This window comes from Diceros bicornis, chromosome 31, assembly GCF_020826845.1.
Source record: "Diceros bicornis minor isolate mBicDic1 chromosome 31, mDicBic1.mat.cur, whole genome shotgun sequence".
Classification (NCBI taxonomy): domain Eukaryota; kingdom Metazoa; phylum Chordata; class Mammalia; order Perissodactyla; family Rhinocerotidae; genus Diceros; species Diceros bicornis.
The window spans coordinates 16,854,498-16,871,901 of record NC_080770.1 but is presented as its reverse complement, the minus strand read 5'-3'; the positions used below and the strand labels follow the sequence as shown (position 1 = coordinate 16,871,901).

At 35.7% G+C, this 17,404-nt stretch overlaps 1 protein-coding gene across 1 annotated transcript; it reads left to right on the top strand.

Annotated features, from left to right (window-relative positions):
* The first annotated feature begins 9,358 nt into the window (after positions 1 to 9,358).
* Positions 9,359 to 10,288, top strand: LOC131395601 (putative olfactory receptor 5AK3). The gene has a single exon (XM_058527461.1). The coding sequence runs from the start codon at positions 9,359 to 9,361 to the stop codon at positions 10,286 to 10,288; it is 930 nt and encodes a 309-aa protein (XP_058383444.1).
* The last annotated feature ends 7,116 nt before the right edge of the window (positions 10,289 to 17,404 follow it).

The following is a 17,404-nucleotide window of genomic DNA, read 5'->3' as shown; positions in this document are numbered from 1 at the left end:
AGCTCACTTAATGTGAAGAACCTTTTTCCTGAGGTCATTGGTCAAAAACAATCATGGATAATTAATTGCTTAACATTGCAGCTGCCTAATGATGTAGGTATGAGTTGGAGCAAACAGTAGACAAACCAAAAAGTTTAAAACAAGAAGCTCAGGAATGAAATATTTGTAAGGGGTGTTGAAAAGTTCCAATATATTCTTGAGAATCTTGAAGACCATGAGCTCCATAGCGGTTGTGTGCATGTTCAGAATTGAACTAAGGAAGTCGTAAGCACGCACTCTGGCTAATCTTGAGGCTATTCTCAAGCAGCAAATGAAGGCTGAGGTGGAATTGTAATCTGCCTGAGAGTTGAAGGCATTCCCTGACACACACTCAGAGACCCTTAGCAAATATTGAGCAACTTTTTGGTCCCAGGCATTTAAATAAATCTCTTTCCAATCATAAGCTGACCACTAAGCTAATTGAGCAGAAACTTCAGTGGCCACACATGACAAAGAATACACACTTCACAGAATTAGTTCAGAGAAGTCACTAAACAAATAAACATTAACAACGACAACAAACATCAACAATAACAATGCTGAGGAGAAAGATAATCTGATTTCCAGAACTGCCACATTATATTATTTTAAATATTCAGTTTCAACAAAAGAAAAAATTGTGAGACATGCAAAGAAAGAAGTATGGCCCACACAGGGGAAACAAACAGTCAATAGAAACTGTCCCTGAGAAAGCACAGACATTAGACTTACTAGACAAGACTTTAAATCAGCTATTTTAAATATGTTTAAAAACCTAAAAAAAAACCCAATAATTTCTAAAGTACTAAAGGAAACTATAAGACTATGTTTCACCAAAAAGAGAATATCAATAAAAAGATAGAAATTATTTTAAAAAAATAGAAATTCTGGAGTTAAAAGGTAAAATAACTGAAATGAAAAATTTAGTAGGGAGACCCATCGGCAGACTTGAGAAGGCAGAAAAAAGAATCAGTCAACTTGAAGCTAAGTTAATTGAGATAATCCCATCTGAAGAACAGAAAGAAAAAAGGATGAAGAAAAATGAACAGACTCTCCGGCACCTATAAAACACCATCAAGCATACCAACATAAAAATAACGAGAATCTCAGAAGTAGAAGAGAGAGAGAAAAAGGGACAAAAGGCATATTTGAAGAAATATTGACTGAAAACTTCCCAAATATAATGAAAAATATTCATCTACACAGCCAAGAAGCTCAATGAAGTACCAATAGAATGAATGAAAAGAGATTCACTCCTAGACAATATACAACCTAACTGCCAAAGATCAAAGACTAAGAGAGAATCTCGAAAGCAGCAAGAAAGTGGCTCATCACATAAAAGGGAGTCTCAAAACTATTAACAGCCAATTTCTCCTCAGAAACCAGGGAGGCCGTAAAGCTGTGGGAGTGACATACCTAAAGTGTTGGAAAAACTATCAAAAAAAATTATATTCAGCATAAATCTCTTTCTAAAATGAAGGAGAAATGAAGATATTCCCAGATAAACAAAAGCTGAAGGATTTTGTCACACGTAGACCTGCCCTATAAGAAATGTTAAAGAGAGTCATTCAGGCTGATAAGGATGACAGATGACAATAACTCGAAGCCATATGGTGAAATAAAAGACACAGGTAAGTAACCATATAGATAACTATAAAAGCCAGTATTATTTTATTTTTGGTTTATAACTCTCCTTTGTTTTCCTATATGATTTATAAATACAAATACATAAACCAATGATTATAAATATTTGTTAATGGGCACACAATGTACAAAGATGTAATACATGACAACAACAACATAAAGGGAAGCAGAACTGAATAGGAGCAGAGATTTTGTATATCACTGAAGCTAATTAAATATTAATTCAGAAACAGATTATTATATATTTAAGATGTTAATTTTAATTCTCAGGGTAGCCACTAAGAAAATAACTTTAAAAATAAGAAAAAAAGAAATGATAAGGGAATTAAAATGGTAAACAAAAAATGAATTAAACAAAAAGAACCAGTAATAGAGGAAATTAGGACCAAAAAAACATAACACATAGAAAACAGAAAAATGGCAGAAATAAGTCCTTCTTTATCAGTAATTACTTTAAACATATGTAGATTGAATTCTCCAATCTCAGGGAAGGGACCAGCAGAATGAATTTTTTCAAAATGACCCAATCTTATGCTTTCTTCAAGAGACTTGCTTTAAAGCCAAAGACACAACAAGTTGAAAGTGAAAGGATGGAAATAGATATTTCAAGCAAATTGTAACCAAAAGAGAGCTGAGGTGACAAATTTATATCAGACAAAAGAAACTTTGTCAAAAATTATTACAAGAGACCAAGAAGAACATTATATCTTAATAAAAGGGCCACTCATCAAGAAGACACAACAATTATACATATATACCTACCTAAGTGTCCCAAAATATGTGAAGCAACAATTGACAGGATTGAAAGGATAAATAGACAGTTCTACAATAATAGTTGGAGACTTCAATATCCTACTTTCAACAGTGGATAGAAAATCCATACGGAAGATCCTTAAGGAAATAGAGGACTTGAACAACACTAGACCTGAGTAGACCTGACAGAAATCTATAGAACTCTCCACCCAAAAAAAACAGAATAAATATTCTTCTCAAGTACACATGGAACATTCTCCAATGATAACCCATATGTTAGGCTACAAAACATGTCTCAATCGACTTTAAAAGATGGAAATCATACAAAGTATTATCTCTGACCACAACGGAAATAAACTAGAAATCTAAAGCAAAAGAAAACCTGGAAAATTCAAAAATATGTGGAAATTAAGCAACACACTCTTAAGCAACCAATGGGCCCAAGAAGAAATCACAGGGGAAATTTAGAAAATACTTTGATGAATGAAAAATAAAACAACAATATAACAAAACTTATGAAATGCAATGAAAGCAGTGCTCAGAAGGAAATTTATAGCTATGAATGTCCACATTAAAACTGAAGAAATAGATCAAATCAATAACCAAATATTACACCTTAAGAAACTAGAAAAAAAGCCAATGAAACCCAAAGCCAACTGAAAGAAAGAAATAATAAAACACTTGCCACGTGATCCGTCAATTCCACTCCTACTTATTTGTTCACAATAAGTGAAAATATATGTTCACACAAAGACTTGTATAAAAATGTTCATAATAGCCAAACATGGAAACAATCAAAATGTTCATCAACTGTGAAGTAAATATGTAAACAAATTGTAGACAATCCATTCAATAGAATACAATACAGTAATAAAAATGAATAGATTAGTAATACAAACAACAACAGGGCTGAATCTGAAATTAGATCAGTGGTTACCTGTGAAGAGGGTTAATGACTTGGAAAAGGCACAAGAGACTTTTTTTTGGATGACGAAAATATTTTATATTTTTAATCTGGTGATGATTGAATGGATATAAACATTTGTTACAACTCAAAAAACGATACACTTCAAACGAATATGTTTTATTGTATGTAAATTATATCCTAACAAAAACAATTTTTTTAAATATCTTTATTTAAAGATGGCATACGGGACGGCCCCGTGGCTTGGTGGTTAAGTGCATGCGCTCCGCTGCTGGCGGCCTGGGTTTGGATCCCGGCCGCGCACCGACTTACCGCTTCTCCAGCCATGCTGAGGTCGCATCCCATGTACAGCAACTAGAAGGATGTGCATCTATGACATACAACTATCTACTGGGGCTTTGGGGGAAAAAGAATAAATAAAAAGAAAAAATAAATAAAATAAAGATGGCATAATTCTTTTCTAGAAAACCTGGAGAATCAACTCTTACGAACAATATGATATGATATGATATGATATGGTATAATATAATATATAAATATAAATAAATTTCTCTTTGGAAAGACCTAAAAATAAACTTAGCAAGAAACATGCAAGATCTTATCAAGAAATCTATAAAAAGCACACTTCAGCAAATCAAAATGTTCCCCCACTCTTTGACAATTCCTCGTACGTTAATCTATAAATTTGATATGAACCCAATAAATAGAACATTTTGTTGGGTGATGTTAAATTACAAACTGGTTCTGCACCTCATATGAAAAAAAATGACAAGCAGTAGTGGTCAGAGAATTTTAGGGCATAAAAAGGAATAATATGGTGAAAATAACCCTGCCAGCTATAAAGCTATAGTAAAATTGTGTGGTACTAAAACATGAAGAGACAGAAAACATCAATACAACAGATATGAAAATCCAGGAATAGGTCCAAATGCATGAGATATTATGCGATAATGGTGACATTGTAGTCATGGGGCATAGATGGATTATATAATAAACAGTATTGAAATAATGACTAGGTATTTGGGGTGAAGTAAAACTGGAAACTTATTTCACACATGACATAAAAATAAATTTAAAATGGCTCAATGATTTAAATTTAAAGATTAAACTTTAAAGACAATAAAAGAAAATACTAAATTTTTAAAACTTTTGGAGTGAAAAAGGCCTTTATAAATATGACACAAAACACCAAATAAATTTTCTGTGTGAAAATCCAAGTTTTCTGTACGGCAAAATACACCATTAGCAAAGTAAAATAATTAATATTGAGAAATAAATATTTGCGACTCTTATAAGAAAGGGTACTTGATTCAAAATATCAATGTAAAAGCAAACGAAATACTTTTTAAGAGGGCGCTATATACAGACAGATAGTTCATAGAAAAAGAAATGCTAATTTTTTTTAGAAATATGGAAAGATGCTCAACCTGACTCAGAAGTAAAAGACAAACCTAAAATATACTGTTTTTCACCTATCATAATGACAAAGTACAATAAAAGTGTCTTAGCAGTGTGTGAGAGAAGATTTGGAGAAATAGTCACTCTAGATTTGCTAGAAGTGATTGAAATTGATAGAGTTTCTCTCTGGAAGGCAGTTGGGCAATATCTACTCAAATTTACTATGATCATACTCTTGATTTCTCTCCTAAATATCTTCTAATCCTAAAGATATAATCATACTAATATATTTATTATAACATTGTTTTTACTAGTAAAGATTGGAAACCGTAATTGTCTACCAATGAGGGGACGAGTCAGATTAAAGGAATTAAGGAAAGCAGCTTGTTCAATAAAATATAATACAACCATTAAAAAGAGAGAGATTTCTCTTTCCATACAGACTATGCAGAAATATTAAGTGAAATGCAAGCTCCAGAGCAATGTGCATAATATGCTGTCATTTGTATAGGGAAGAAAGATAGAATATAAATATTAATATGTTTACAAATGCAATGCAAGATTTATATCTGCAAAAATAACGGAAGATTGTAACAGTGGTGATCTCCAGGGAGAGAAACTGGAGGTTGGGAAGGGAGAGATAGAGGACTTGGTTTTCACTCCATGAGCTTTTGCACTTCTGAATTGTTTACTACGGGGATGCTTTGTTATACTCAAAAAAAATGAAACAGAAAGGCTGGAAGGAAAGGAGGAAGGAAGGAAGGAAAGGAGGAAGGAAGGAAGGAAAGGAAGCAGGAAGGAAAGAAGGGAGAGAAAGAGGGAAGAAATAGGTAGAGAGGAAGGAGAGGGAGAGAAGCAGAGAGGGAGAGAGGGAAGCAGGATAAAAAGCAATTTGTCAGAAACAGGACAAATCTCAAAAACGAAAGCAAGAAGTCCTTAATGACAGTAACACAAAAATAATATTCCCGCCTCTGGAAATCGGAACTTTTCTTCAGCAGAAAATAATTACTGAACTTTGTTTTTTCCAATTCCATCTCAGCCCCAGAACCTCAGATTCCCAAGGGATCCAGTATTGATTAATCCCTTAGGCACCAGCTATAAATTCCCCCACTGGAAGGAACCACACAGAGAGAACTTGGTAATCAGCCTGCACCAGTCACAGAAAAAGAATCTGGAGGCAACGCCAGTGTAAGTAAGGCAAAGTAATTTCCGTCTTTCAGCATCAGCTATGTATCATCGCAGTGTGTGCAGCAAGTGGCAGAGCAAAAGGATCAGAGCCACAGTTCCACCATACTTTGTCCCCAGACCAGAAGGAATCCCTTCATCACTGGTGATGTAATGGAAATGGAGTCAGGGAACTCAGCTGGGCTGAGTATTCCTTGGGAAAGGTTATAAATGGACAAATAATTAAATGAATCAGTCAATCAACCAATATTACATGCCTTCAATGTATTATTTGCATGTGTTATTATGGCCACTTGATGAGCACTAATATAATACCTGGCCATTTGCTGGGAAGTTTACATAAATTTACTCACTTGACCTTCACACAACTGCAAGCAGGCTTTTCACTTTTATTTTGAAATAATTATACATTCACAGGAAGTTGCAAAGAAAATATAGAGATGTCCCATGTATCCTTCACCCAGTTTTCCTTCAATGGTTATATCTTACATAATTATTCTATGACATCAAGCTAGGATTTTGATATTGGTGTGTGTGAGAATGTGTGTATGTAGCTCTATGTCATTGTATCACAGGTGTAGATTCATGTAAGAACCACTACAATCAAGATACAGACCTATGCTATCACAGATGTCAGATTCCATACAGGCCTCCCTGGTGCTACCCCTTATAGTCACCACTTCCCTCCCCTACCACCCTGACCCCTGGAAATCATTAATCTGTTCTCATCTCATTTTAATTTTGTCATTTTGAGAATGTTAGATGAAAGGATTAATACACTATATACCTTTTAAGATTGACTCTTTTCCACTCTTTAATAATACCCTTGAGTTTCATCTAAGTTGTTGCATGTATCAATAGTTTGTTCCTCTTTATTGCTCAGTAATATTCCAAAGTTTGGATGTACTAAGGTTTTTTTAACCAGTTATCTATTGAAGGACATTTTGGTCGTTTACAGTTTGGGGCTATTACAAATGAAGCTGTTATAAAAATTTGTGTACATGTTTTGTGTGGACATAAATTTTATGCAAACATAATTGCCCAGAAGTGCAAGTACTGAGTGGTATGGTAAGTCTATGTTAGTTTGTTAACTAGCTGCCAAACTATTTTCCAGTGACTGTGCCATTTTACACTCCCACCAACAACGCATGAGAGAGCCAGCTACTCGACATCCTTGCCAGCATTTGGTGGTGTCACTGTTTTTTTATTTCAGCCCTTGTGACAGGTGTGTAGTGATATCTCATTGTGTTCTTAATTTGCACTTCCCTGATGCCTAATGATGTTGGACATCTTTTCATGTGCTTATTTACCTTCCATATAGCCCTGTGGTGAACTGTCTTTCACCCATTTTCTAATATGATGATTTTTATATTGTTGAGGTTCAGAGTTTTTTGTGTACTCTAGCTATGAGTCCCTTGTCAGATACATTTTACCAGTTTGAGCAAAATGTGGAAGTCTTACTTCCCATTGCATCACTTCACTCTCCTTATTTATAATATACTTGTGTTAAATATTTTCTCCACACACATTGAGAACCACATTAATAAGGTCAAAATTTTCCTTGAACTGTCAAACATAATTTAGAAAACTTAAGAGGAGGTAAGTCTCTTGTATTTATCCATATTATTGCTCTTTCCACGCTCTCTCTTCTTTCCTAATGTTCCAAGATTCCTTCTTTTAACATGAATTAAGGGGCCGGCCCCATGGCTTAGCGGTTAAGTGCACGCGCTCCGCTACTGGTGGCCCAGGCTCGGATCCCGGGCGCGCACCGACGCACCGTGTTTCCGGCCATGTTGAGGCGGCGTCCCACCTACGGCAACTAGAATGATGTGCAACTATGACATACAACTATCTATTGGGGCTTTGGGGGAACAAAAGGAGGAGGATTGGCAATAGATGTTAGCTCGGGGCGGGTCGTCCTCAGGAAAAGGAGGAGGATTGGCATGGATGATAGCTCAGGGCTGATCTTCCTCACAAAAAAAAAAAAAGAAAGAGTTTGGCAAAATGGATAGAAAAACATGATGCAATTACGTGCTGTGTACAAGAAACTCACTTCAAATATAGTGATATTTGTAGGTTTAAAAGTAAAAGGAAGGTAAAGATATGCCATGCCAACATTAATCAAAAGAATAAAAGAGTAGTTATATTAATATCAGATAAATTAGACTTCACAGCAAAGAAAATTACTAGGCACAGAGAGGGACACTGTGTAATGATAACAGGATTAATCTTCCAAGAAGACATAGCAATCCTAAATGCACAGGCACCAAACAATGATTTGTCAGTACGTACACTGTGCCTTGCTCAGAGTAGACACATAATAATTATTTTTAAATAAATAAACCAAAGAAAGCATGAATATTTATCTTCTTTTTGATCCTGGCTATGTGTTTTGGTTTTGTATTCTTATAGTTTAGCTGTCATAACTCCTTGAATCAGAGAGATACACTGAAAAAAAAAAAGGTACACCTTCTTAAAAGAAAACAAAATAGTGGCATTAATTTTGGGAAAAACCTGCATATAACTTAAGTAGTTGCTTTTCTACATTTCATAAACCTTTTCATTCATTCATTCTTTCATTAATTAATTCATTCAGGTATTCAGTTACACACACAGGCACTTGCCCCAGCTGCTGCACTCATGGAACCTACAATCCATGAGAAAATAGAAATTAAGCAAAGGTGTATAAATAACCTTATAAATAATTTTCAGTGTTAAAACTGACTAGGACAAAAAGACCAAGAGCTGTAGCAGGAGCTCATGGCTCATTTGGGTGGTCAAAACAATCCCTGACGAAGTGTCATTCAAACTGAGGCCAGAGAAGGAGTAAGAGTTAGCAACAGAAATGCTAATAGAATAGAAAATGGACCGGAGAATATTTAAGGCAGAGAGAGAAACATACTGTAAGGGCCAGAAGTGGAGGAGAGAAAGAAACAAGAGGAGTCCATGATGGCTGGTGCACTGTTAGCAAGGAAAGAATAGAGAGCAAAGTAGGAGCAAGATCATATGGAATTCTGTAGATCAGTCAAGATTTTCAGATAAAATAATTTGTATTTAGGTATAGTGTGGTATTTTAATAAAAATATGTGGTGCACAAAAGAAAGCAAGAATAAATAAAAATGTTTTTTATGGTCTTTAATTGATATATTTATGAAATGCCAATCAGTTTGCACCCTGAGAACATAGCTACGGATCCATGGCAATTTCCCAAACTATAGATGAAGTTCTCTAAATTGGGTGGCAAGGTTCAGCCACCTGCACGTTTGCCTTTAAAATCCAAGTCAATTATGTCATAGGAAATACTCTCTGATCCCACTATGAAATAAAATATTATACCATTTCCAACCAGAATTAGTTAAAGGATCACAATGGTCTTAGCTTTCTCTGCTCTCCTTTCTTGGCACTTTTTCAGCTGATATTCAATCTTTGCTAGCCATGGAACAAAACAATGGTACTGATGTGACTGAATTCATTCTCCTGGGATTTGCTGGCCAACACAAGTCTTGGCATATCCTCTTCATAATATTTCTACTGATCTATGTGGCCACCCTAGTGGGTAATATTGGCATGATCCTACTCATCAAGATTGATTCCTGCCTTCATACCCCTATGTACTTCTTCCTCCAACACTTAGCTTTTGTTGATCTATGTTATGCCTCTGCCATCTCTCCCAAGATGTTGCAGAATTTCATAGGAACAGAAAAATCCATCTCATTCACAGGATGTATGGTGCAATTGCTAGTCTATGGTACTTTTGTAACAAGTGACTGCTACATCCTGGCTGCTATGGCCGTGGACCGTTACGTAGCCATCTGTAACCCACTCCGCTATCCAACAGTCATGTCCCAGGGAGTCTGTATCCAACTCTTAGTTGGTTCATACTTCATGGGTTTCCTAAATGCCTCTGTAAACACCAGTTTTACTTTCTCACTGAACTTTTGCAAATCCAATAAAATTAACCACTTTTTCTGTGATGAACCCCCTATTCTTGCCTTATCATGCTCCAACATTGGCTCCAACATCATGCTCCTAGCTGTGTTTGTGGGATTTAACTTGACATTCACCATGTTGGTCGTCATCTTTTCCTACATATATATCCTGGCTGCCATCCTGAAGATGTCTTCTGCTTCAGGGAGGAAAAAGGCCTTTTCCACATGTGCCTCCCATCTGACAGCAGTCACCATTTTCTACGGGACCCTCTCTTGCATGTATCTGCACCATGGGACCAACAAGTCTCAAGAGGAGGAAAAAGTGGCTTCTGTGTTTTATGGCATTATGATCCCCATGCTAAACCCCCTCATCTACAGCCTGAGAAACCAAGATGTGAAAGAAGCCCTAAAAGGGCTAGGAAAGAAGTGCTTCTAGTTTGATCCTCAATTTCTAATTCTCTGCACTCGTAAACAACCAGACTGACAGTGCCAATTTTTAAGAAATCAAAACCAAAGTGCCAAACAACATAGGAAAAGTTGCTCAGTTTACCAATACTGAGCTGCAAATTAAAGTAACAATGAGATAACACCAATATGACTGACACAAATTGAAAAAGAATGATAACTCCTATTATTTGCTGTGATGTAAGGAAAATGATGCTCTTACATATTGTTAATGGAAAACTGAAATGTTACCTCACTTTAGAAGGAATTTGGCAAAATCTTTCTAAAATAAAAATAATCTTCAAACTAGAATTTCAGCCCTACAAATTGCAATATGGAAATATATGGAAATATAAGTTCCAGTCCATAGGCCACATATTTAAGGAACTTTATTGTAGCATTGTTTAGGAAGACAAGACCAAGAAAGTGAATATACCTCAATAGGGAAATAAATCTGTATTATTGTAATTCAGAAATCTGTATCTATTGCTGCATAACAAATTTAGAGGCCTAGAAAACACACAATTATTATCTTATAATTTTACGGGCCAGGAATCTAGACACTGCTTAACTGCATCCTCTGTGATGCTACAATCAAGGTGTCAACCAGGACTGGGAGCTCATCTGGAGGCCTGATTGGGACTGGGTCTGCTTCCAAGCCCCCTCATGTTATTGGCAGAATTCATCTCCTTGCTGTTGTAGGGCTGAGACTCCTGCCTTCTTGCTGGCTGTCAGCCAGGTGCTGCTCCCAGGTCTTAGAGGCTATCCACAGTTCTTTGCTGCATGGTCCTCTCCGTAATCCCTCTCATAACATAGCAGCTAATCAGTACATACACCATGTGAAACAACACACCTTCATATGCCCAAATCTTACTACTACTTCAAGAATCAGTCTCTCCCTAAAGTTTTCCTAGCTCATTGCTTCTTTCCTGCTGACTTCTTACCCCTGAAAGTAATTTCTTCTTCCGCTGAATACCCACAGCACTTTATTTGCATCAATAAATATTATTTATTATTTACTACTTCCTATCTAAATTATTTATTTACATATAAGACCTTCACTATCATCTATAAGGCAGTTGAGATACATTTTCTTTCTATGAATGTTTAACATCTGGTATAGAGCCTTAGACACAATAGGGATCCTATAAATATGGAATGAATGAATGAATGATGATAAAAAAACAATAATATGGACAGCTTTCTAACTGGAGGGTATGTGAGTCTGTAGCCTACACTAATTGTCTCTAAATACCAACCTGTGGACAGCAGCATTTAAATAACCAGGGAGAGTTTTTTGAAATGCAGACAACTATAGCTCAGTCCTGGAGATGCTGATTCGGTAAGGTTAGGTGGACTCCAGCACCTGAAAGCATCTGTATATGCAGAATGTTGCTTTACTTGCATGCTCCACTAGAAAGTAGTATTTAAGAGCACAGGATTTAGAATCTTTCATAATGTGGTTTATGTCCCAACCATGACACTCACCAGCAGTGTTCCTTTGGAAGTTAATAGAGCTTTCAAACTCTCATAATACATATTTCATGAGATTTTTCAAATATGTTTGTTTGCTTGTTTGTTAGGAATAAGATAAGATAATGTATAGAAATCATAGTGCTTGGCAATAATAAATTCTCAATAAATGTTAATAGTAACAAATATTAATAAGAATTATTTCAACATGGATTTAACAGACATTAAAAGAATGCCCTTATCTCACGCAAACACACACACATTCACATGCACACACAGTCAATAAGAAGTCTCCTAAGATTTGCAACATGAAAACTTTTCCCCTCTGGGAAGCTCCTCCCTCCTTCAGCAGAAACTAGCTAATGAATGTTGTTTTCTTTGATACAGTCTCAGCATCTAGAGTCTCAGATACTTAAGGGAACAGGTGTACCAATCCCATAGGTCTCAGCTATAAACTCTCTCTGTGGAGAAATCGTTTGATGACTAATAAGCTTGCACTAGCCTGGGAAGAAACTCTAAAGACAAATTGCCTGTATATAGAGCAAATTGCACTTTTCCTATTCAACTGGGCATTCTTCTGGCATATAAGGACCACAGTAAAATCTATAGGATTAAAGCCAATATGTCAGCATAATTAACTCCAATGTTGGGTTGAGTCATCTTATCTTCAGCAAAATAAAAACATAAATAGAAAGAGGAAATTTTGATGGTATAGAGAAGTTATAAAATGGCCCTGGAGATGATAGCTGACATATTAGCCATAGTGTTCCCAACCAAACATAAACAATCTTTACAGAATACAAGCAATTATTAGATGAGACCACTCCATGACTGAGAAGGAACGAGACAGAGAAAAAGCCACTCTGGGAGTAAGTCTGAAACAAGACAGGGACAAGGACTCTCGGGATCCAAAGAAATAGCCTAAGGTTCCCTTTTTCCAACTAAGGAGTAAATATTCCTTCTTTACCCACTTTAATTTTCTTGCCTCTTAGGTATAAATTACCAAAATATCCAACACTGAATTCCCGATAACACTCAAAATAGAACTCACCTCCACTTCCTAAATCCTTAGAATCACCCAGCACAAGACTAAATCCTATAAAAGGCCTTCCCAATCCCCTCTTACCCAACACTCTGGTGCCTTTGGGGTGTGCTGTCCCTTGCTCCAGCTTGTGAAATAAGCCTAATTTGCTTGACTACATATGTGTTCCTGGTTGGCTATCAGGCATTGACAGTGTGAATTGTGCCAGGCACATCTATTATCTCTCTTGAACTCTGCTTCTCTTTGCTATTCATTTTTTTATTGCAAAAGAAATTAATAGATGTCCATTATTTTTTAAATACAGCTGTTTTTAAAGTTAAAAAAGGAGAGTCTCTATTATTCTTAGTTCTACTCCTTAACTTGCTTAAGTTTATCATGTATCCTTCCAGATGGCGTTTTCTCCACATACACACACACACACACACACACACAGACTTTTTTAAATTAAAAGTCTGTTCACACCCCACATTTTTCTGCAAAATGCTTTACTCACTTAACAGTATCACATTTTCTGTAAGAATACATTTAAGTCTATCTCATTATTTTCAGGTGTTTCATGGAAGTACAAACTATAAATTAACTCTGCCTTATTTTAGCATCACCCTATTTCCAATATTTTGCTATAAAAAAAATACTGCATAGAATCCCCTGTATTTAAGGTAAATTTTTTCCATCTTATTTTATCAAAGATTAAACTGAGGTTGAGGGAAGTTATGTTTCTTTCCCAAGATCACATACCTATTAAATGGTGGCTCCAAGATCCAAATCTAGACCTTTCTAATTTCAAAGCCTATCTACTTTTCATTGCAGGTGGTGTAAAATAAAGCTTCAAAATGGCTTGGATACAATATAATTTGAACAACTTTAAACACATGTATTATTTATCCAATTAAAAATCTCTTCCAGAACTTCCACTTCTGGCCAAGATGGAGTAACAGGGATTGGATTAACCCTCCTGCCTGAAACAAGAAAAATTGGACAAAATATACAAAACAATAGTTTGCAAGACACTATACATCAGGCAATAAAAGCCAGTGATTCCTGAGAGACAAAAAACAAATGAGCTCTAAAATTTCCCCAGCTTTCCATCTTAAGAAGGTTTCCAGGTCCCAATGGAGAAAGGGAGTACACAGGAAGAGTTTTGTGGACTTCCTAAAGGAAGTGGAGCTGAAAAATCGAGGGAGACCAAGGCAACGAGAATTTGCAGTACAGAATACTAAAAAATGGGAGTTGTACAGAGAGAGAACCCTGAGATCTGCAGAGGATCCCCCTCCATTATTTAGCTGAGGACTGATCAGCACACACACATGAGGAAACAACTTGAAGCAAGGGAAGGAAATATTGAAAAGATTATAGGTAACAGTGCTTGATGCTCATACAAGGCTGGAACAGTGCCTGTTCTCACCAGCTAGACTGGAAAACTTCAAGATTCACGATACATTGGACACAGTACACAGAAAGGACTTGCTTCAGTAGTGGGAAAGAATCAGCTCCAGAGCGAATTCTGCTTCAGTTCCAACCAACACATCTACAAAGCAAGACTCAAAAGGATTAAACAGTTTCCAAGGAACTTAACTGTACTCCAGAACAAAGCTCAAGGATATTTATAAGAATACAAAAATATCTGGCACCAAACCTGGTAAAATCCACAATGCCTGGCATCTAATCAAAAATTATCATGCATGCAAAATGCAGGAAAACATGATCATAATGAGAAGAAAAATCATTGGTCAAAACTGACCAAGAACTGCCAAAGATGTCAGAATCAGCAATCGAGAACATTAAAATAATTATAATCATGCTCCATATGTTCAAAAAAGTTAAGTATAGTTGTGAAAAATAAGATAAAGACTACAGTGTCTGATGGTAAAAAAATAAATTACACTAGATGGGACTAACTACAGATTAGACATTCTGAAAGAATTGGTTAGTGATCTGACATAGTAATAGAAACTATCCAAAAGGAGAGAAAAGTGAGTCAAAGAGATAAATCAACAACATATCAGTGAGCTGTGGAACAACTTCAAGAAGGCTTATATATGTGTAATTGGAGTCCCTGAAGGACGGGAGAAACAGGGTTGATATAAAAAGTTTTTTGAAAAATAATGCTGAAAATTTTTTAAATTTAATGAAACTATAAACCCACCGATTCAAGAATCACAAGAAACTCCAAGCAAAAGAAATATACAATAACTATACCTAGACCCATTATAATCAAATTGCTCAAAACCAGGAATAAAGGAAAAATCTTAAATGCAGCCAGAGGGGAAAAAAGACACATTATGAATAGAAGAACAAAAGTAAAGGTAAAAACAGATTCTCTGTCAGAAACAATGCAAGCAAAAAGACAGTGGACCACCATCTTAAAGTGCTTTTTATAAAGCTATAAAATGCTTTTATAATGGACCAAATAATTTCATATCCATCCTTTCCTTAACATACATACACACACATGAATCTTTCTGACTTTGCAATGTGCTTGAAAAGTACCATATAGTGTTAAATCACTTTTCACCTTTTATTTAATTTGTTTTCCAGGTGACAACTTCAGAATTGTTCAAGACACATTAAGATGATTTACAATGTTTGTGTCATTATCTCACATGATTAAAGCAAATCTAGTCATCCTTGCATACCATCTTGCTCTGCTCTCCACTAAATTCAAAGCTTGAAGGAAGAGACCAGATCTTATTGATATATATTACAAACTCTCCTCAAGGAAGCATTTTGCATAAAGTTTGAATCGATGTAAAATTGTCACTTATTTTGTTGCTAAAAGATTACTTGGCTGTGGGTATCTACATATCGAGGAATTTGAAAGAACCAGAGATGCCAATAATAACAGATGACTTAGTTCACATTATTCTCCATATACAAAAGTCATATTCTGACTTTATCTTAGTGATAGAGAATCAGTTCTAAGGTTATTATGTTAATGAAGGTAAGACCTCTAATGATTTACCAAACTGACATATTGTTTTCTTATCTACAGGCAACTTCTTAAGCTGCCCACTGACACCCTAAAGCTATTGGTCAGAGCCAGACAGGTAAGGGGCTATGAGCGTGGTCACATTCAAAAGCTTAGCAGTTCCTACAACAGCACATGAGGATTTAAATCTTCTTAAAAATAAGGATGATTTCCAACTAGCCCCAGCTTTGAACTTCACTAACTACTATCGAAAATGCTGCTGATGTGATTGCAGCTAATTTCTCTTAGAATTTTCTCATTATTCCTTTTCATTTTTTACCTGTCACAGGATTACCTTTCTTCCTCTACATAGGCATTTTTTTCCTTCAGTAAAAGTAAGTAATATCTGTACGTAAAACTGTAGGAATCTACAGTGACAGTTTTTTCAGTTTTTCTCTTTTCTGGTAGGTGATACAGGGATCAAAATAACTTTAAAAACATTGTGGAATGCGTTCCTTCGTTCATCTATTTCCTGCCTTGTTCCCAGGAAAAGTTTAAAGCATATTATGGGCTCTCTCTAAACACGTTTTTTTAAAAATTTTATTAAAGAAACTTCAACCTGCTGTAATACAAAGCAGTTTTGTCAGATGCCAGTCTGTGAAAGTAATTTTAATACTGAAAGACCCATTTAATAAGTGAACATAAGCTCCCTATTTGAGTCAAATTATTCAGCAAAACTTCATCTAGATGATAAGAAATTTAGGCAGCTTCAGTCCATACTAGCACCTTAATCGGGTGATTTATAAAAGAATGAAAGGTAAGAAATACGCCTCCTTGACCCTAATGAGTTTTCACATTTTCTGGTAGATAGTGAGCATAGAGGGAAGCAGAGAAAGTGGTAGAAAAAATAGGACCTTTGCCCTAAGAATTGTAAAGAGGAAGCTGGAGAGAATCAAACATTGGGAATAAGTCTCCTGTAAAATCCTTTGATGGAAGAATCCTTCAATCATAGCAGCATCTTTCCATGGACAGATGTCATGGATGTGGTTCTTTTATGTAAGAAAATTTATTTGTAGACCTAGAGAGAGAATTATAATTATTATTATCTAACATTAGTACAGGCTTTCTATGTGCTAGTATATAAAAATTACATTATCTCATTGAACTTTGACAAAATAATCTCCATTTTCAGCTTATGAAAAACCTATAATCCCTATTTTCACAATATGTAACTTAGAGCAGTTACTCTGTTCAAGCCACATAACTAAGTGGTGGAACCAGTGTTTTAATTTAATTTTAGACCCTGCACTCTTGCCCAAAACAACACACATTTTTTTACTTAAAAAAGTAACTTAACTGGAATATTTTTTTCTAAATTGCATATCACTTTTTTTCCCACACTTTCTATTGAGGTATGATTTACATAGGGTAAAATGAGCCATTCTTAGATACATTCCTTAGTCATTTTGCAAGAGTCTGCATCCTGTGAGCAGCTGGCTCAGAATTCATGCGATTTTTAACAGAGCTATTGTAAAAATGTGTCCTACCGTTTCATTATCCTTCTGCAGGTCCAATGCCATCAATCCCTTTTTCTGTGATGAACCCCCAGTGCTTGATATTTCATGCTCCCACATTTATATCAGCATGGCAATCACTGCCGTGGTGGAGTTTAACTTGAGTGCTGC